This window comes from Apteryx rowi, unplaced genomic scaffold (assembly GCF_003343035.1).
Source record: "Apteryx rowi isolate R43461 unplaced genomic scaffold, aptRow1 scaffold_14, whole genome shotgun sequence".
Classification (NCBI taxonomy): Eukaryota; Metazoa; Chordata; class Aves; order Apterygiformes; family Apterygidae; genus Apteryx; species Apteryx rowi.
This window is the reverse complement of record NW_020447641.1, coordinates 2,009,248-2,031,595: the sequence shown is the minus strand read 5'-3', so window position 1 is coordinate 2,031,595 and position 22,348 is coordinate 2,009,248. Positions and strand designations below refer to the sequence as shown.

General features: G+C 39.0%; 1 protein-coding gene across 1 annotated transcript in view; it reads right to left on the bottom strand.

Annotated features, from left to right (window-relative positions):
- Positions 1–1,770: 1,770 nt before the first annotated feature.
- The window catches only part of ABCA4 (ATP binding cassette subfamily A member 4), a 75,514-nt gene continuing 54,936 nt past the window's right edge, over positions 1,771–22,348 (bottom strand). Inside the window, exons 30-49 of the mRNA XM_026057578.1 lie at positions 21,268–21,457; positions 19,019–19,113; positions 18,012–18,044; positions 16,834–16,939; positions 16,648–16,722; positions 16,013–16,182; positions 14,865–15,042; positions 13,375–13,490; positions 11,504–11,651; positions 9,936–10,059; positions 9,009–9,138; positions 7,964–8,084; positions 7,045–7,107; positions 6,827–6,933; positions 5,771–5,912; positions 5,061–5,195; positions 3,650–3,753; positions 3,467–3,559; positions 2,847–3,096; positions 1,771–1,893 (exon numbers count right to left, since the gene is read on the bottom strand). Coding sequence (XP_025913363.1) covers positions 1,771–1,893; positions 2,847–3,096; positions 3,467–3,559; positions 3,650–3,753; positions 5,061–5,195; positions 5,771–5,912; positions 6,827–6,933; positions 7,045–7,107; positions 7,964–8,084; positions 9,009–9,138; positions 9,936–10,059; positions 11,504–11,651; positions 13,375–13,490; positions 14,865–15,042; positions 16,013–16,182; positions 16,648–16,722; positions 16,834–16,939; positions 18,012–18,044; positions 19,019–19,113; positions 21,268–21,457 — 2,503 coding nt within the window. The remainder of the gene's footprint in view (positions 1,894–2,846; positions 3,097–3,466; positions 3,560–3,649; positions 3,754–5,060; positions 5,196–5,770; positions 5,913–6,826; positions 6,934–7,044; positions 7,108–7,963; positions 8,085–9,008; positions 9,139–9,935; positions 10,060–11,503; positions 11,652–13,374; positions 13,491–14,864; positions 15,043–16,012; positions 16,183–16,647; positions 16,723–16,833; positions 16,940–18,011; positions 18,045–19,018; positions 19,114–21,267; positions 21,458–22,348) is intronic.

Here is a 22,348-nt window from a genome sequence, read left to right as displayed (position 1 = left end):
CTGTACGTTTTTTTAAAAATATCTTCTTTATCAGTAAATTGTATACTAGTAAATAAGGTTTATAAGATCTAATCTATGCTGTATCTGTGATATCTGGTGGCCTGTTTTCATATAACAAGTTCTTATGACACTAAAGGACATTTTACCTAGCCTTTTATGTCAGAATTCTCTGAATAATTTTTAATGCACTTTGTAAACACACACAGTGACTGATAGTCCTCAGAATGCTAGCTCCCTTCCTATTTTTAGAGTCAGGGAGAAAAATCAGTTACATTTTGGACTTCCTGTGTTTTCTTTTTCACAAGATGTTCAGTAGGACTTCAAAGGGTTTTGTACAAACCTAGTTAAAAAAAAAAAGACTACTGCAATCTATCTGAATAACATTTTACAGAAGCTATTTTAGAATATGAAGAGAATGCATAGATACTGTTTTCTTCCTGATTAATTTATTTATCTATAATAGATGTATAGAAAGATTTTTGCAACTATTTGTAAGGATGAAATATGCAATAAATTCCAGCCTATCTTTTGAATTCAGTTGAAATAATTACGGTAAAAGAAGACTAAAGCTGGTTACTGAAATTTCATAATGTTTTGTACAGTACAAAGCAAAGATGTTCTTGCATCAAATAAAAAGATCTATATCAACTGCAGAAAAAAAACCTAACAAAGCAAAAAACACGACCCAGATTTTATTTTTGCGCAGCACATCCTATCACTGAGAAGATATCTTAAAAATGATGAGGTCTGGTAGATAACTGAAGCAATACATCATTATAAGTTTGTTTTCAGTATTGTCATTCTTCACTAGTTTAACTGTGAACCAGAGAAAAAGAGCTAAATGTTGAATGATTTCCCATTGAATATAGTGCAAAGTACAAGCAGGCTGAAATTCTTCTTTTGGGCAGACAGACAGCACATACCTTATTCAAACTTTACACCCCCTTGAGGTCCAGGTCACAGGAAAGGAGAAAAATTTGATCTTGTTTGGTGACAAGGATATCTTTCTAAGCCTCCAAGGGACAACAAAAGTTTGGGCCAATTTGAACATACTCTCTTTCCTTTAATCCTCATTTTGTCATTCTTGCTTCTATTAGTGAAATAGATAAGATAAGCGAGTATGAGATCATTTTCATAAAGAAATATTTTTTAAACAAATTTCTTGCCTGGATCTGAGATCCAAGTTGATTCTTCCCATTCTGGCTGAGAAAACTGTCTGTTTGCATTGGCACCTGGCATGATAATGAAGGAGTTTCCCAGCCTAGCCCCTTCAGCCAGCACTAATGTTCTGACCTTGGTAGTTCTGTGTTCTCTCAGGATTGCAGGAATCCATTTCTGAGCTGGGCAATATGCTCTGCCTTTGGATTGGTCTTTTGACTGGTAGCGATTGATTTAGAGTTAAAAAAATGGTAAGTCTACCAGCTTAAAAGGGCCAGATACAGAAGGTGTCTTTAATGGTCTTTCTGCGTTTATAAGGAGGAATAAGACCTCTCCATTTTATCTTATGATGAACCTTGTGTTAGAGGAGGATTTTGTTCTAGAGCAAGCACCTGCCTTTCCTTTGACACTTTCAGCATGTATTGTACATAGTTCTCCTTGTAGAGTAGTAGAAGTTCACTGTTGCTAAGGACTTGAGAGCACAGTGTTCAGAAAGGTATAAAAATCATTATAATACTGAGCATGGGAGCCTTTATTTTACCCTTGTACTGCTCTGGTATGGCACATCCTTGCACTGCGCACACTCTTGATGCTAGTGGCTGTAGGAATAGTTTATGCAACTGCCTGTTGAGGCAAAGCAGGGGACACCTTTGCTTCTCGGCTGGCTCCGGCTGCACGGGGATGCAAAGGAATTTCCTCATCCTCCATCTGCTGTTTAGCAAAGTTCACAAAAACCTGTGTGAGGAGAGCAGACAAATGTCACCATCTCATTGACTGAGATGAGTTAGTTGAATGGCTCTATAAGTTTGCAACCTCTTGGCCTTTCTGCAGGGAAAAGGCAGAAAGGGGAGTCCAGAGGCATCTACTGAATCAGAACCCTGAACATCAGCAGGGATCATTAGTTTCTTCTTTATTTTGATAAACTTTGTTACAACTTTTTCCCCTCCTTTGGATGCACTTGCTTGCAACTAAAATCTTATTTTTTTTCAGCAGGAGATGGGTTCAGCAAAGCTTGCATGGCTTGAATGACATGAGCGAGTTTGGTTGTGATGGGGGGGAGAGACAGAGTATCTTACTGGGAAGCTGTAAGGCAGCCTGGATGTCTCACTAGCATCCCCACACAAGAGAGATTCTATATGCAGACCCTGAACTCCTCTGAAAAGCAGGCAAATGGGGCTAATGTCCTCCAGGGACTGTGTGCTGCCCATAGCCCCAGTGCACTTTCCAGGCTTTTTGTGTCTAATTGCTCCTGTATAAAAATGCATGACAGAAGTGTATAATTTAATTGGGTACCGCAGTACCTCTGACACAACACTGTCAAAACCCCATATTTAAAATAAATGGAAAGAAGCACTAGGTTATTCCCAGCTCAACAAGCCTCATTCTGAATAGCTGACCTTGCTCAGACTGCTCCTCCTAATGGAATGGGTTGGGTGAACTCTGGAATCTGGGAAATGCTGTCTCACCAGCTTTCAGATGGCACCTATTTACTCAGAGAATTAGTTACAGATTTCATATCTGATCCTCCCTCCTTGATGAGCAGTCTGGGAGTTTTGCCTGAGTAAGAAGTGCAAGAATAATTCCCTACACTGAACAGTATGGTCCTTCAGGTGTTTGGATACATCCCCATTGCATCGCCCAGATCCTGCCAGATAGGCTTTCTCAGGGATGCTTTAATTTTTACTCACCTGATCTAAAGTTGTTTGAGAGATAGAGTATTCTTCAATATGCAAGTTTTCCTTATTGGAGATTATTAACCGAAAGATCTTAGCCAGAGAGGAGGAGCAAATCTGATACTGCAGCATGTTGTAGTGTTTCTCTCTCTGTAAACTCCCTGGGAAGTTTGTGTGTATGAACTGCTCGGCAGGACTCGGATCTGGAGGTAGCCCAGACTTTGGAGCTTTGATTTTCAGAGTGACAATGTAGCCATCTCCAAACCTGGGAAGCAGATGTGGGTTTGGGAGTTGGGTGAAGAGATGGTCTCATTATTCAGGGAAGGAAATTAATTTTCAGCAGCTATGAAAACACTGACAATATCTGAAAGACAGTGCCTAAGGTTAAGCTCTGTAGGAATTTAAGGAGTCTGTATTTGCCTTCCAGAAGTGATCTGTAGCATAAAAGAGTGGAAATGAGGTCTGCTCAAGTTGTCCAGTATATCACAGAGTTGCACATAGAAATGGGTCTGTTTAAATGACAGCTCTTGGGTTAGTCCTTCAAACAGGATGGCTGTATTAAGAAGGGTGTATGTCATGTGTGCTGAGTGTCTCTATAAACCCCTACCATTCTGGAATAAAAAAAATCTGCTTACTTGTATTTGAGCTGCTGAATTGTGCCCAGGCATTTGAAGGTTCCTTTTACCATGATGGCTAAACGAGTACAGAGAGCTTCACATTCTTCCATACTTTCAAAATAAAGAACAGATATTTGAGATAAAACTCAACTTCAGCTGCTCTGGGATTCAGTAAATTGCCTGAACTCCAACTATTTTTACCTGTGCGAGGTCAGAACCACAGCTCGTCCATCTCTGAGCACGCTGACAATAGAGTCCCATAAGAGGTGTCGGGACTGAGGGTCCATTCCAGTAGTTGGTTCATCCTGGAAGGAAAATGTTAAGACAGCCACAGTCAAAGAAGCTGATAAGGAAAAGCAAATCCATTTAGAATTGATTCTTTGTGTATTTTGGCCTCAGTGTATAACTGCTTCCCTACTGAAATCTTTGCCTTGAGAAAGCATGTGTGCCTTGAGAAAGAATGGGTATTAATAAACTTCTGGCACAAAGCGGTCTTTAACAGTAAGGAAACAAATTCAAGAAATCACAGGTAAGAATAAAATGCTGTCTGTGTAGGACACAGCTACAGGGAAGAGAATGCAGTGACCATTATGACAAAGGCAGTCCACAGTCTGGGGTCTTAGCTACCAAAATTGTAAGCATTTGTGATACCTCATTACCAAAGCATCTAGGATTCAAAACAAAAAAAATGGTAGCAGTTACATCAAATTATATCAAGTCTAGTTTTAAAAATAACCTTACTTCTTACTTACATAATCATATAGGACACATTTCTCTACCCAAGAAGCTAGTGAAGCCACCATGATTTATACTAGCTGAGGATCTGGTCCTGTGTAAATCAGTCAACCCAGTCAGTAGTTAAAAAAAAAAAATCTGGGAGAAAAAATTTGTCATTCAACATTTGCTCTTGAAAAACAATGAGAAAACATTTAATCTGTCTGTTTACTATGTACAGACAGAATACATGTAAAGGCACATGAAATTGCACAAGTAACCATTATATCAAAAAGTTATTAAAATGTTATATTTTAGCCTACAAATTAAAGTGCTACAGTATAATCTACATATATAATTTTTGAAGTAATTGCATTTAGAACTACCATTGAACTATGCAACTATCAGGTTTTACTCAACAAGAACTAGATTTCAGTATTTGTATAGTTTAGTCTAAATTTCTGTAGTTTATTACAGAGATATTAAAGGTTGCAAAAGGGCAGCTATCCTTCTCTCAAACATTTATTCTGCTGGATAAATCAGCAAGGTATATATGTCATAAGATCATCTCTTACATGAGTGGTTATAATTTGACAAGAAAAGGCAGACTGAAACCAATATAGATTTAAAATCAGATTTGTTTGGATTATAGGTTTTATCTCAAGTCATTCTTTGCTGAAGATCTTTCTTTCATAATCGCTTAGGGCCCATTCAAAACATAACTATGTCTGCCAGTCTCCAAAATTAAAGAACTCAAAATTACATTGAAGTAGATGTGAGTTGAGGGCAGAAAACAGCTTGCAAGGACTGTCATTAAACATACTTGTACCTCTTACAGGATACATTTTAATGAGGTGTCATATTGCACTATCACAGAGCAATGTTGCTACGCACTTACTAGTAGGACTAGTGGTGGGCAGCCTATCAGTGCAATGGCAGTGGAGAGCTTGCGCTTGTTGCCACCACTGTAGGTACCAGCCAGCTGGTCCGCATACATAGGAAGTCCCAGCTTCCGGATGCCCCACTCAGCAACCTACGAGAGAGACACTCTTTTTCACACAACAGCTAACAATTAGCAGACTGGATTGCTGACACATCCCTCTTCTGTCAGAGACATGGCACCCTGGGTTTTAGCACATTCATTTTAGAATTGGAGCAGAGAGGGGTCCAAAAATGTTGTGATGATGAGGGGAATTCTAATTCCTTGATGTAAAGCCATAACCCAGGCCCAGATATAGATTTCCTAACTGCAAGAATGTACATTGTTATCTTCTAGAATCTTCTTCACATTTTCTTTCTCATACATAAGCAACTTCAAAGATGAGAACAAAACAGCAACCAGCACGGTTCTGAGTCACAGCAGCTGCATTTTTAGCCTTCCACAGTTAGTCCCACAGTTTTGCAGGTATCACTCATGCCTAAGAACCTGGATTTGATAGTGCAATCTGGTATTTATCCATCCAAAATGATAGAAACCACTCCCAGGACTTCAAAATAGAAGAGGCAAGCCCACTTTGGAAATTCTGGCCCTAGCCATGAAATGGACCCAGTTAATCACCACAAATACTCAGTGTAATTATGAAGAAGTCAAAAGCAAGACTGCTTTACCCTCTTGATTTCCTCTGCTGGAACCCCCCGCAAGCATGCATGTAAGTAGAGATGTTCCCGTCCTGTGAGCAGGTCATCAATGGCATCAAACTGAGGGCAGTATCCCATGTTTTGATGGACATTAGAGATGTGGGTCAATATACTGGAGAATCAAAGAAAAGAACCTCATATCTATAACACTAGCTTTAAGACAGAGATGGACAGTTCAAATAAAATCTTTCTTTTCTGGGGCAACAGCTCTTGTAATAGGAAAATGAATCCTCCCTTATATAAGGGCCTATTAAAATATCCACCTGCACAGTATAATAAAGAATATACTCTCATTCAAGTCACCTGAGTCTTGGTAAGAGTGGAAACCTGTCTTCCCTCACCCATTTTCCTGTTTAAGTATAGGCCAACTTGAAGAGTTCTTTGAACAGCTACTCAGCAGAAATTATTCTTTGCAAACGGTGCTTATTTCTAGATGAAAAAAATCAAGCAAATTCATCACAGGGTACGGTCACTGGGAGCAGACAGGCAAGACGCAATGCTAACATTGTCTGCTGGTAGTAGCAGTGAAAGAAGAGAGAAGTACAAATAAATAGATATTGTTCAAATCACAGCAATAGACAAAAAGTCAGACCCCAACCACACCTAAGAACCCAAGACATACAACCCGAAACTAAACCAACATAAACAAATACCGTATCACAATGTATTTGCTTATGTATTATGCCAGCACTGTGTAGACAAAGTGGCTAGAAACAGAGATAAGTCCCAAAGCTGAGATCAAAGTACTCTGTAGGATGGGATATCTTATGTTTGGGAGCTCTTGGCAATCTCCTTGTACAGTTACGGGATCAGATTTGATTGCCTTGTCCCATCTTTAGCATTACTATAACTTACTCACATTTTTTTCAATACAAACAGTGTTAAAAGTGTGAAGTACCAATGTATGTTAGCTGTGGTATCTCTCAGTGACATAAAACTGGAAAGGAAATGCTGAGAGTCATTGAGACTATGATCTGGGCAGTCCTACCCTGATAAATAGATTGTCTGTTTTTTTAAGGCACTTACCTGTTGCCAGCCACTACAGCATCTCCAGACGTCACATCAGTATCCCCAGTAAGCATTCTGAATGTTGTTGTTTTGCCAGCGCCATTCACTCCCAGAAGACCAAAGCACTAATTTATAAAATTTATCACATTCTTCAATATTTCCAACTTGCAAATCAACAGGAGCATGAAATCTGATTTGATCCATGAAACATATTCTAGTGCCATTGAACAACCTACCTCTCCAGGACGGATGCCAACACAGAGTCTGTCCACTGCTGGCTTGTTCCTACCTGCATAAATCTAAAATGACAGAAAAAATGAGAAATCCTGCTTCAAGACATCTACAGCAGAGAAAATCCTCTGAATCTTTTAGTTTAATGCAATTGGGATGAGGCAAATTCAGAACCAAGGCAAGAATAAAAGATAGCTAAATAAAATTTTTTAAAGAAAGAGTAAGCATTCCACAGAGCCAAACATTTACCTACAATATATACATTTATAATGATCCCTAAAAATGTCAAATTTTCTTTGTCCAGCCTTTTACTTCATATCTTTAACACTAGGAGACAGACCTTACATTTCACTGGGACAAAGTATTTCTGATATATCAAAGTGGAACAATACAGCAAGTTAGTCCAAACAATGATACTCCAATTCTCTGTTCATGTGATCCCAGCAATGTGTGTGATCTTTGGATTTTTGTATCTCAGGCTTGCATGCATTCTGAAAGCATCAATCAGATGCCTTCAGTTTCTGGAAAGATTAGTTAGCAATAACTATAGTCCTCAATGGGAAGGCAACTGAATGGTTAGCTTGAGATTAAAACTTATCTATGGAAAAAACGCATTGCAGAAAAAAGGACTAGTAGTAGAAATGGACACTCAATAGATAACAGGTTGGATGATGTGAGGTAAAAAAAAGTTTTAGTAAGGGAGTGAGCAAGGAGGGTTGCACTGTGCTTGCTGGAATTTCTTGTGGTTTGATTTTTAACCAAAGGAAATGGTGAAATAACAGACCAAACCCTGCCTTTAAAAAAATTTGTTATTTTCCAAGGTGCAAGGATGATTTTGAAAAAATACAATATGCATCTGCATCCGCAGCTCAAGTGCATTCTAAAAGCAGCAAGTTGTTTATTTCATCTTTCTCAAAATAGTACCTTGGTCAGTTCTTGCAGTTGTAAGATATCTGTTTTGTTCCCTCCATTCATAATTCTTTTTCTTTCCTCTGCAACATCCTCATCTTCACCAATAATAGGTGAATTGGTAGTCTCAGCAAACCTGGAAAAAACAAGGGATTGATTGCAGAAACAATGAGTTGCCCTGGGTGCAGTTACAATAGCAGAGTGCAAAACAAGGGCTACTCAATTCCCAAAAAATGTGATTGGTGGAAGCAGTGGGACTGAAATTTCACAGTGTGACATTGGCTTGAGCACTCCTGCACTTGAGAGAATCCCTGACTTTTGAAAGTTAAGCTCTAAGTACTAAAAAGGGAGGAAATGGCTGTTCAAGTGTATGTGCCTCTTCAGTCACTGATATGACATAAGCTGTTGCTCAGTCACAGCTTTGGCTATTTGGCAGCTCTTCAGTAACTAGTGAATTGATACCCTTCTACAAATCTTTTGAGTAGACTTCCCTGTAAGACAATATTTTCAGAATAGTATCAATTAATACCCCTGTTGGCAATCTGCAGCAGGAGTGAATGACCCACTCACACCTGGAAGGCAGTTCCTTTCATTAAGACGGGCACATTTGTAAAGCAAAGAGGGGACGCTTGCATGGTGCCCAGGCTGCAACTCCTGTGCCTAGAACTTCTTAGGATGTCAGGATAGTACTTCACACCAGCACTTAGGACACTCCAAACTTTCCAAGTGATTTTGTAATCTCACTATTACAATTTCTTGATCCAAAAAGTTTCCATTAAAGTTTTAATTGAAGAAAACTAATTTCTTTAATAAGTTATGCAAACATAAGCTTAAATACTGTTAAAACAATGAAGATAGAGACTTAAGCACATGTTTCAATGTTTTCTTGAACCAGGATATCAGTGAATTAAGATGAAATGAGGTAAGTAAACAGGATGAAGCTATTAAAGCCACAAGTACAGAGAAAAAGAAAGAGAAAAGAAAGCAAGAGGGACAGACAGAATAACAAAGACACTCATCCTGCTAATAAAGACACATTAATACAAGCTTTTAGACCTACCATCCTGTAGAGAACAAATGGTGCTGCATAAGCAGATTCAGAATGAAGTATGCAATCCCCTGAACAGCCATGGCAACAAGGTTCTTTCCAACAAAGTCCCACTGAAATGGATTGGAGACATGTTCCTCGCCTTTGGAGAGAAAGCAACAGGAAGCAAGGTGAAATACTGCTGAAACAAAACACTGCCCTCAGAACAAAAGATACAAGCATAATGGTTTAGGATGAAAAATCTGTACTTTATTTGATCATGTACTTTCATCTGATCAGGCAATGTCTGCCATTTTCCAGTAAAGATTCTTAAGAAAATATAACACAAACTCAGCTTAGCTCCACAGGTGTTGTTGCATGGGAGCAAAAATGAGTATTAGCTCTCTTAATAAGCAATTATTTGTAGATCATATCAAGAAATTTGCATGGATTATGTGGAAGTCATGCCTCTTCTGAATAAAAAAAATGAGTTTTTCTATATCACTACTCTTTAATAAGAAGTTGTCTGATATCAAAGACAGCCACATCCACATCCCAAGAGGATGCATTTGAAAAATAGCCACTTTAAACATCAACATGAGGGCTGTCAAAGTATTCAAATGCAATGAAATGAAATGAAGAAACATATCCCAGCTGTGATGATCTAAGAACTTTAGGACAAGTGATGAACACAGACCAGAGTCTGGCACTGAACAAATGGTTTCTTTTCCAGTACAGAATATTGGTCAGGCCCTGGAGCTCTGGCAGTTGTATTAGAAGCTGCAACTCTTCCTAAGGGGTTGAATTTTTATTCTCACTCTTCCTCACCCACCTGATGATGTGAAAAGTGGGAATTTCAGAAACGGCCACTTATCTTCCACAATTACACTTCCAACCATCTCATCCAATGTCAGGACATGTAACACTGATATCCCTTGTTGCTTATTGACTCTTACTTACCAAACCTGGCATATACTTCACTCACAGCTTGGTTCATGGCCAAGTCAATGAGTCCACGGCCCAGGCAAAAATGCGGGAAGACAATCAGCACGTTTTTCAATGTTTTATTAAATTTCAGCAAGGACTATAAACAACAGAAAAAAACATCATAAAGCAGTTGAAACCAGACATCTTTAAGAAAACATAGCAAAATGAGTGAAAAGTTCTCTGTCATGTTGGAGAAACTGGATGTTTTTTGTTCTCACAACAAAAACAACAGAGTTGTTAGCAAGCTACTCCCAAAGCATCTGCAACCTAGAACTCTGTGCAGGAGAATGCTGGCACACATTGCACCAAACCAGGTGCTTATTAAAAATTGTCAGTGAAGAGAGAAATGTATCTTCATAGTAAAATATTTCTCTATGTGGCAGAGGCAACATGTAATTCTAGTGTCCTGCTATTATAAGCAGGAACAAGGAGCAACAAAAAAAGAGTGGTACTTACCTATTGTAATATTTTTATTTATGGCTGGAATAGTCCCATAATCAAGACTGCCATAATCTTAAAAAGTACCAGTTTCAGGGTAACTACACAGTAGACTTTGGTGCAATGTGGAGATACCCAAAACAGCATAAGCACCAGTAGCAGTCTAGCTGCACCACCACTGAATCCAGAGAAGGGCAATTTTCCCTCTGGAGATGTGGTGTCTGCAATGGAGACATATTCTCAAAGAAGCCCCACGGACTGACTGGCACTAGATTGAACCCTACATTATCAAGGGGTATGGCTGAGAAAGCAGGAACACCAGGGACAGAACGTATTGTAAAGCTGGTCCTTGAAACCATGACTCCAACTGAACCAAGATCTGCTTCTCCTGCCCACCAAACAACAATGCTTGATCACTGCAGTGTCTGAAAATGCACTGTCAGTAATGATAACTAGTTGTATTGCAGCCAGATGTAAAAAGGGTGTTACAGCCTCAGTGGCCAGAGAATCAGCAGCTGTAGAGGCAGTAGTAGTGTATACAAACCACCTGGGTTTATAAACTGGTCTCCTAGCTTTTCTAAGAGCTAATTTTGGCACCACTATATTTTGTCTATTTGTGTGCTTCTTGTCACCAACCTGGTAGTGTTAAACCATTTTGGGGCAACTCTCAAAATGCTACTATAAACAGAACATCTCCTCAGGCACAATGGCTAGCAGGCACAAGTGCCTTTTCTTGGTGTGGTGACTCCACGCTTTTCTATCTTCTCCCTCTTCCTGTACAACCCAGGCTGTGGAAGCAAGCATAAAGTGTCCCCTCAACCCAGCTGTGAAAGGGGATGGAAGTTTGCTCACAGAGATGAAAATATTTATGTAATTTCTGGTGTGTTTGGATAGTAGCCCAAGACATCAAATTCCCTGAGATTCACTTCTCCTTTGATTATTCTGTTCACCTGTCCTTGCAGCCACTCAGCAAGTTCCCCATCCACTTATTTACTGCCAGAAAAATGGTGAGGTAGAGAAAGGCAGTTATCTCTGGAGATGATGATACTTGGACACTCTTTGCAAAGCTCTTTAAAACAAGGTTTCACAAAAACGTCACTTACCGGGTTATTTTCAAACAAGTCCAGGATGAATGTAATGGCACTGCTGTTGATCCCCACAAAGAGATTAATACAAGACAATGCAACATAAGCAGTGCTAGGGACACTGAAGAAAGAAGCAGCAGGGTACATCATGGGAATTACTGCCCATCTGCATGCAAAAGATAGAAATACTCTGATAACAGCTTCTCAGCATTCATGTTAGTTTGCCTACTGAAAACATAAAGGTGAACTTTCTTCTTCTCATCCCAAGTGTAATGAAATGCCATAATAATGGCATAATCAGAGATTCCACTGGAATATTTTTCCCTGGTTTCCCTGAATAAAAGAAGTTTCTTCTTCTTAGTCTTGTTTGCTGATCAAGTATAGGACAATGAAAACTGATGAAATTGAGAAAAGGCTAGCAAGGTAATTATTATCCCAGATATCCTTGTACATCCCACTGGACTCTACATCTGAAGGGAGAAACAAGTAAAGGTTAGATAAAGCCAATACGATGTACTGCTTTGCCAGATAATGCTCAGCCTTTGGAACCGTCCAAAGAAATCAGAAACTCAATACATTTTGATATTCTCTCGTAGCTCCTCTACCATTGTGTTTCACTCCTGATTTGAAACTTCCTGTGCCATGATTTTTTGGACATAGCAAATGCATACTGAGCAGCAGAAGAGGAATATTCCTCCGGAATAAACTTACAATGCTTAGCCACAATCAGCCTGACTAAGAAGAATTCAGTAAGAACAGTCTGCATTGCTTCATGGCACAAAAAAAGCATTGTTACAAAGAATCATCTTAAATTTCTCATTGTGATTAGAGCTGGAAGCAAGGGCTAATATATGATTCTATGAATCTATCTTGCTTTCTACTTTGTATTTTGAAATGATATCATTCAATAATGAAATCATTATTGAAGCAATTGCCATGTGATTATGATTTTGTTTTGTAAAAAAAATCTTAATAGATGCTTTAAAATAAGAGAAGACATTTTAAGTGTCCATCCACATGCCCAGGAATTACTCTATTTTTAAATAATATACATGGCCTTCACCACAGACAACATTTTAAAAGACAGTATTATTGCACTTAAAAATGATGTAATGAAATAGTGGACATTCTGATATCATTTCTTGTCATGAAGTATTTTACACACATTAAATGCTAACTTGCATTTCCTCAAGATTTTCATTCAACAAACAGGAAAACTACTGCAAATTAAAGGTAGTCTGTCAGGAAAAGATCTGTGCCCTGTTAGACTTAATTTGTGATATATAAAGGAGGATGCAAAAAGCTTCATTTATTTTTTAACTCTAGAAATAGATCTGGCTGATCTGTTTTCCCCAGATTACCCTAGCTGCAGAGCTAGCAGGAGTATGATTTTGTAGGTAAAAAACATATGATCACTAATTAAATAAGAGACAAAGTAAATTTCAGTCAGCCCTATAAAATGCTACTTTGTCAGCACAAATGCTCATTTGAAGAAAAAAGATATTTGTTGAAGATTCAGCACACTTTACCCTTTGCGTTAAAAGCTGAAAAATTACAGGTATTGGCTGTCAAAGAGGCAAATAAACAACCATTCAAATTCTACACAATGTAGGTGTCAGAAAGCAGCAAAAAAGAAGAAATATATTTTCCTGTAAAGAATACATTTAATGCTGAAAACCTCTATGAGGTAGGGACAAAAATCCCGTTCTTACAGCCTGTGGCCAGACAGAGTATCCTGGAACAGTGACAGAACCCAGTTCTAACCTGTATTGTACCCATTCAGTTTTACTCTTTAAAGCTAGATTTCACTAACTACCAGGCTCAACCCCAGGAAATCTTTCCAGTGTGAAAATAGGGCCCCACATGCAGGAACAACCTTGAAGACTCACCCATACAGAAGCAGCAAGGCAACAACCACAGGGAGATTAGTTGGAGAAGTGTATGCTTTCTTGTTGAATCCAGTGAATATACCCACAACCAATCCAGCACTCATTGCATAATTCACCTGGCACACCAGAGGGAGAAGATCAGTGTGTGAGACCTGAGAAGGTCTGGAAACCTATTCAGAACCTACATGTTATTCCAAAAAGATTTTCAAATTGATGAAGCACTGGAATTTATGAGCTAGACTAGTGGCTCTCAGTTTTTGGATCAGCAGGTTTAAGGCAGCACTCAACATTTTTCTGACACACCATTCATCAAAAATACAACACACTTGTTCCTTAAATTATGGTTTGGGGACAAGTTAGTTAATGGTGCTGCTGGCAGTCTGCCCACAGAAAGAGGCAGTGGGTATACAAGGGAAGCACTGTTTCGGGCGGTGCGAAGGCTGTATATAAAATGGAGAAAGCTACTAACTTGAACCACATGCCTGGGAGAAGCTCAAGTGAGCATGCTTTGGCGACTGCTCTGCTCAGCATCTCTGTTCAGCAATAATAGCACTAGCCTACAGCAATGCACAGAGCTGCCTGTGCAGAGCTTTTCACAGTGCAGCTAACACTGATTAATACCTTTGCACCGTGTGGTTAACAGTCACAGCTAGGCAGAATTCCTGGGCAAGGAAGCTGCTGGGAGAGGAGTCCCCTGTGACCAGCAGAGAATAGGAGCTCACAGACCTGCTTCTTTTCCCTCATTCACTAAATTAGTGCTTTGCTTAACCTTCGCATGAAGGAGCACCCTTCTGGAGCCCAAAGAGGCCTTTCCATGTTCATACTTTTCTTATTCCATAAGCCTGTGGCCCCTTCCTTTGTTGAGAAGACATGGCTACAAAATAAGCCCCTTGTTGTGCCTCAGCAAGGCAAAGAATTTGCCCCTTTGTAACAGAGTAGCTTGAGGATTAAGGGAAGGATAGTTGAGTCCGGTCTAAGCAAGCCTGGGACTGTGCTCTAAGTTCTTTTGGAACAACACAATGAGCCTAAACAAATACATCTATGTCATTTTAGATACACTAGAGTATTTTGTCTGGCCTCCAGCTGCTGCTCCAGCAGATCGTGCATCTCCCATTTAGATGTCTTGAATATCTTGAAACACATTAAGGGACTTCTAAAGGGCAGGTGTGACTATCTTTTGGCGACTGAGCTTTAACCTGCTATGGTTGTTTGTACTTTATTACACATTCAGTGGAAAGGACTGGAAATCCATATGATTACAACAGTTCCAGCTTCATTAGTTGAATAACGAGCCATGCACCTGATTTAATTTCCCCATTTAAAATTATTTAGGAGAGGTCAGATCCTTAGCACACTCTCTGAGAAATACTTCAGGAAATCAATGCTTTGCAATGCTCAAAATTACCCTCATTCAATTCTCCTATTAGTCCCCAGCTAATCCAAACCCAGGAATAACTGCAAGCTATGAAATCAGACCAGCAGTTACTCACTATGTCCCACAGGAAGTTAGTTAACCAGTAGACAGCAGGGCTCACACCACTGACAAACTGGAGGTGCTTGGCTTTTGTCACACGTTCTTGAATCAGGTACAAAACAAAACTGGCTGGGATAAAGGACATGGCAAAAATCACACAGATGGCAACAACAGCATCCACTGAAGTGGTCAACCTGCATCGGAACAGAAGAAGGGGCTGTGAGAAAGGGAATGGAAGCAACACAACACTATATTAACATTTAGGAAAGCTGGAGGCAATTTTAAGATCTAGAAATAGTAAGGTTATTTTGAAAGTAGAAGATATTTCCAATTCCGAAATTTGCTGATGTATTTTCCCATGTTATATTTGGGACAATAGCTAACAAACATGAATGTTGATGGCTCCATTCCCTGATTTTTTAATTGTAGTCATTCTCTGAGACAGTTCAGCTTCTCTATATAGCAGGGTTTGACAGCCTTTCATGGGTGGTGTTTTCTTTCTCAAACTAGCTATTAAGGCACAATGGTAGAAGTGCTCTGGGAGCTGGGAGAAGAGGTATTCAGAGAGGCAAGACACAAACAGTGAGATGAAGAGCAAATCTTGCCTCTGTGCTAAGGCAGAAGGTTTCAGCTTTACTGATTTCTGAACTGAGTAGGAGACATGAGCGGGGAGTCATGTGGTCTCACAGGTGTCTTTTTAAGAAATTATGGCTTCCAAGGTTCCGGAATACACCAGCCCTACTGCATGCCTGTGTACTGTCCTTGGCACCCAAGCCAGCGGTTGTTGGCTACTGCCTGTCTGTAGTCACTTAAGGACAACTTCTGATGCCTTTCCTAATTCTGATCTCTGTGTTATTTCCTAAGTAGACCTACTGGCTTCAGAGCATGAAAGAAGACTTCAGAACCTGGCTTTAGTGCTGTAGAATCAGCACAAATATATAATCATGTACAACCAAAGGTCATGGCTCATATGTGGAATGGGAGTGAATTTCTATGGGAATACAATGAGACAGAAAAGAATGGATATTACACCTAATCCCTGATAAGAATAAAAACTTTAGGGAAGACTGAATTATCCCCACTCAGAGTGTGAGCACAGTAGAGGTGGTAAGCTGTCAGGAGAGGAAGAGGCAGAAGCCAGTGGCAGAACACAGGCAGACTTACACAGTGACTTCAGAGAGCTGCTCCTTAGTGAGGTTCAGAGGATGGTTTATAGCAGTGATTCCATATTTCTCAGGGGCTTGGCCAATTCGCAAGTTAGCTCTAAGGATTCCATTATTGGCTACGTTAAGGAAACTAACCATAGCATGCCAGCCTTTATTGTTAAACCACACCTAAAAGAGCCAGAAAGCACAAATTCATTTAGCAAGCTTTAAATAATAACCCTGAGCTGCAGAAGAAAACTTGGCTGTCTTTTACCTACTTTGGTGGGTAATGTCAGCAGCGAAGAATCCAGGACCATGATTTCCTAACTCCTAGGTACAAGTCCAGCAGGAGGAGCTCACATACTGTGCTTTTAAAGAATCATTCCCAACAGGGTTGGAAAACCACTCTACCAAGGGATTTTGTAGAAGCACATTTTAACATTTAGTAGGGTATGTACTTCTCAAAAAAATGTGGTTAAAAAAAACAACCCAACCCTATTAGAAATAATTTTGCATTTAACAGTGTCCCATATTACTCATAATAAATACAGTATTACAGGTCTTCTTGCGTCTGATAATGCCACTAACAATATTCTCACAGATTGACATCTGCCTCAAGAAAGACTGAGTTAGCAGACTACTTCCAGCAAATACCTTAATATTATCTTCAGTTTCCATGTATTTAAGGAAATTAGAAATTTCTTTAGAAGCAGCCAGTGAAGTTTCTCCCTAAAATAAAAAAAGAAAAGGCTAAAGATCATCTCTCTGGGGGAATTCTGGTGCTGCAGGTTTTTAGCTTCATAAATTCTTTGATAAAGAGGCAAAAAGATTCTTGCTTACTCCTGTCACATTCATCATTCGGCCGAGATCACTTAAAAAATCGATAACTTGATCTCCAGAAACATGAAGGACTGGGAGCTTTCCTCCTATAGAAATTCCTCCATATCTAACAAAGAGAACAGTATCATCAGTCTGCCATATCATAGACCCAAAGCTCTGTACATTGATGGAAAGGCTAAAAGCTCCTTTAATATAAGTTTGATTTATATACGTGTTGTAATTCATGTATAACATTCTCCACTCTTTTTCTAACAAGCTGTATTAGGTCTTCATCATGTTTACAAATAATAAAAAACATATTGGTTTCCAAGGGATTCATGTTAGGATCCTGAGAAAATTATTATTCAGATGGAATACGCAGAGAAAAGTCATTGGCACACTGTAAAATCTTTAGATCAAAATAATTGACAGTCTTGTCTGGCTGTGGATCTGCTCCTTTTTCTTAGGCATTATAATATGACTGTTTGGATAACTACTTGATCCTCTATTATTTTTTAAAGACTCATCAATACCTGAAGGAAGCCAGTCCTCCTGCTGCTACCTTTGAAGTGAATTCCTCTGATGAAAAACCTAAATAAATAAGTTTTTCAAGCTAATCGGTCATCTTTCTAAGCCTAATATCTGCAATGCAGACATCACATGGGGGTTAGCTGATGCCTCCGTATAAGCATAGAGCCCTGGTGGAATCTGTTTTACAACTACTGTAGACTTTTAACATGGGGATGAGAAGCTGTTGTTGTTACCTCTGCGTATATGATAGGCTGGTGTCTGGGTTACATCTTCCCCACTTCTTTTATTGGAAGGGTCATATGTTTCTGCACTGCTTTAGACAGAGCCACATCAGAGCACTATTGCAGTGTAGCACTCTGTTGTATTGTAACTCTCCACCATTCAGATCCCATTAGTCAGACTCTTGCAGATAATAGAACAGTGATAGTTCCATTGTGTGCCTCTGGCCTTCACCCTTGCAGGGGTAGCCCAAACAAATATAACCCCTTGTCTTTGTAAAACCCTTGCTGACCCCCAAACTATTTCACACTGTAGCCATTTCTTTGTCTGTTCTGTGCTATCTGCTACGATTCCCCTGTCCATTCAGAGAAACATTGTGAGGCTCCATGGTTAAACAGAATTTCATTGTTTCTTTATTTGCCACCATAATCTGTGAATTGGTTTCTTACCTTTGCTCATTGACCCAGTATTTGCTCTTCAAGCTGAAACAGACAAAGAGAATCCTGTATCATGCACTGAACCAAAGTCAATGGTACTGTCTGGCTTAGATGGAAATTAAAGGTGAATTCCTATGCCTTGCAGAGCTTGAGTTTCCCTAAGCAGCTTGAAATTTTTTTTATATACGTATTTTTTGTGCTGATTACTTGGAGTTGTGGAGTTGTCAGGACTTCTGGTATTCTCTGGAGTGTTTTTTTCCCCCCCCTTTTTTATTTTCTGACATGATTCATAATCAGCTCATACAGAGAAGAACAAGATTTCTAGTCACACACACTGGTTTTATCCTAAATCCATAATGAACTGATTGAAAAAGATGCATTTAAAGGAACTGTGATATGTCCTAAGAGTCAAAGGCAGCCAGCAGATAGCTAATATTGTGGGAATTTCAAGAGCCGGGCTGGAGACCGAAAGGGTAGCAAGATGTGAATCAGAAATATTAGGCCATGGACAGCGCATACTTAATTACCATGCAACACATTCAGGCCAGCTCAGGAGCTAGCAGTAGGATAGCTATATTCATGTAACATTGTCCCTGGGTTCTTTAGCACTTCTGGGAAGCAAGTGCTAATTAACTTAAGCAGATGGTCATGCTGGTGTGGCTATGTTTCTTCAGGCACTCCAGGTAGCACCTCTGCAAGGCAGTTCACCATGTCATGTAAGTTCACAAGTTTTCTCACTGTTGACATTGTTACCTCTAACATGGCATGCCCTGTACATCAAAACTTAGAATTGCCAATAAAGGTATACCTGATTATACAAGTAGGTATAGTTAAAACATTTTAACTCTCCTAAAATAGATATCTCTTTTAACAGGAGTATGGACATCATGGGAGGAGTTATTCATGTCTACACAATACTGCAACAAACGAAGTGCTATGTTATATCACATTGGTAATGAGAATTTCATGGACAGGCACAAAAAGCCACTTGTGAAAAACTAAGAAAAGTTGATCCTTACCTCCCTTTTATCAGGGTGGGATATGTTTTCACTAGAAAATCTGAAATGTTTCTGTGGGTCAGATCTTGAAGAATTTCTGTGCTGTGCTGCACTCTCTGGAAGGAAAAGAAAACCCAATCAGTCACAGTAAACTTCACAGTCTCTAAACCTATTAAGTAAGTGTTTGTCAGGAAACAGCACAACTAGCTTTGGTTCACAGGAACTGCATTATTCTAGGTGGACTTTGTTCAGGTTCATAGTATCATTGAAATCAGAGTGGGTCATTCATTTTCTAGCCAAAATATCCATACTTCACTGAGATTTGAGAATAAATAATGAAATCACAGAAATCTGTGATGCCTGACACAAAAGAGTTGCAGTTCACTCTAAAACTTGGCCTGTGTTTATTCAAAATACAGGCCAAGTTTGCTCAAGACTCTGTCTTAACTATGAAAGAGGAGGCTTTCAAATAAACTGAGGTGTTAGTGAAGATAAGGTTGTTCATAGTTTTCCAAACTTTAGCAGGTTGAAATAAAAATTCATGTTTAAAACTATAAACTTGCTCACCTTCACTAGTATGTCAGATAATTTGAATGAAGAGTACTTTCTTTTTTGTAATGAAAATGATGCCATGTGATGCTATGCCTTTGTAAGCGTCTTGCAAATATAGGGTTGCTGTGAAACTCAGAATCTCAAAGATGCTGAGTTTATCCCAAAGTAGAATGTACTTATTAAGGATCCCTGTACAGAGTGTAAACCTTGCAACCTGAAAACAGCCTAGTGCATAGAAAATAACAAACTTTCTAGAAGTGCCTATATTTGTCCACAGGGAGGCAGTACTAGCTGACACAGAAGAAATATGGGACAGGTATCTAGCAGATTTTAGAAAATACACAGGAAGACTGGTAGCATCTTCACAGTGCCTTCATTAAATGAGCTGTCCACACCCAGACATACTTCACAATTATTTACATACTGTCCTTTCCCTGGAGAATCAAATATGACCTGTATCTTCATGACAAGTTAGGCAAAATGATCCTATCCTGCAAAAGGATCAGGATAATATGTTGCTATATTTAATACATTTCTTTTAGAGGACTAGAAAATCAGCAAAATAAATAAAAGAAATAATTTTGCATCATACTTGGATAGGAAGTATAAGATTAAATTTTTCTCTCATTATCAAAATTCAACTGTGGGTATCCTTTAGATAGAGATTACTTGGAAATCAGAAATAACTTGAGATGCTATGAATGAAATCAGAATATAACCACTTTATTCATTTCTTATTTTGGTTCATAGCCTGGTATTCTATGGAAATTTGAAACAACTTTACTTTGGTGTTTTGTGAATAGTGACAGAGAAACCAAAGCAAAACGAACCTGTATTTTTAAAAGATCATGTCATGGATTTGGATACAGAAATTGATTAACCTTGTGCCATTGGTGTAAAATCGATAATTATTTTAATAAGTCATTTAGCTAATGTGTGCAGTCTGGCAAACAGTAACATTAAAGTTGAACAGTGTGCATGGTGAGGCATTAAAACAATGAGCTACTATTCTGAGTGCAGCTGCAGTTCTATTTTCTTTAAATTGTTAGAAAAAAATTTAGAAAATGTAAACACTGACAAGTTATAATTTTCCCCTGCTTTACAAAAGAGCAAGCACATTTTACAATGAGCACTACTAAGATTATTCATTGACAGTAACAAGTGGGAATGTAGCTCTCATCTCTTCTCCATATGGCATTAAAGATTATTAAATTACTCATCATGCACATGCACACAAACAAACATTCATTAGATAGCTTAGTACTTTATTTCTAGAAATGGAACCATATAAGAAATATAAAAAAATATATATTTTGGATTGACTCAACTTTAACTTTTCCATTTTTCAGTGAAATGACCCCAACCCTAAATCATGATTTTTGTTTTTTTAAGATTCTCAGTTTGGGGGCAATTTTCTAAACAGAATTATTCTTTTGAGGCAAAAAAAAAAAAAAAGGATGCTTTATTTAAAAGTTATCTGATGAACTGTTATGATTTTAATGAATTTTTTCTATGTGAAAGTTTTGAAATTTGGATGAAAATATTCATCAAATTTAATTTAAACATGCAAGCTTTTTCAAAACCTCTGAAACTGAGTTTTAAATTCCAACTATTCCTGCTCCCTTTAAAAAATGTACCCAATTCCTCCCATGTACATTGGCATAGCAAGCAATTTTTTTTTGTTTTTTTTCCAAAGGTCTGCACCACAGGAACATTACCTGTGGTGGTGGGAGGCCTCCCGCTCCTGCAGGGCACTCTGGCAGCATAGTGAGTTTCTTGTGAGTGCTGCACTTGCAGGAAGGTGAAGGATTCTCAGGGCTCCACTTGTGGCTTAGCAGGAGGCTGCTTAGGTTAGGATGAACAGCAGGGGTATTCCAGACAGTTGGCATATTAGTGCAGGGGTAGTTCCTGCGCAGAGAAACATAGTATTTCAGCTGTGCAGAGATATAGTTCAGGAGAGCTCAAAAATCCACAAAATCACAATGGTCTCACCAGACATTCTCTTCTGAACCATTATCCCATGAGTCATGACTAACGAGAAGAACATTTTAGTGCTTGGTAAACATGAATAAATATCATCTCCCCTTCCCCTTCCCCGCTACTGCCAAGGTTATTGTCTCCAGCTTGTGGATGGGAAACTGAAGGAACAAGGGGAATGTGTCTGACCCACTAATACACACGAAATCTGCAGCAGACACATATCTTAGCTAGGAGATCATGCTTTTCTTTGCTTCCTGCTCATTCAGTACTTTTTCTCTTTTATTTTTTAAAGTTTTCTCTTGGTTCCTCCTGCACTATGTGAAAGAGAGGAAGAGGAAGAGAAGGGAGGACAGAGAAAAATCAAGTTGATGGATATCACAACTGGGAGAGAGGCAGGAGAAAAGGAAGAAATGGCAGAACACAGCATGCCAAGTCATAAATGCCTCCAAAGCAGGCCTCACAGTCAGAGAAAGTGGGCAGGACAACAGATGTTAAATTAAGAGCTCTATTGATGTCCTTGCTTCAGAGTGAGGATAGTTCCAAATCACAGAGACTGCCCTATTGCTACTTCATCATCTGAGCAATTGCTGAAGCTATTCCTTCAAGTTTTATCACTAGGAACAGAAAGAACCTAAGGGGACTTGCTTGTGGCATGTGCCAGGGAAAATGCGAAGATTCAGGTCTGATCTCAGTGGCTTACTAACACACATTTCAAGGTTGTTTAAGTCCTAATACAAGGCCATATGAGCCAGCTTCCAGCTATTGACATCTAGTGCTGTGATTCACTCTTAATCCAGTAGTGTTTTCTTGCTGTTCATT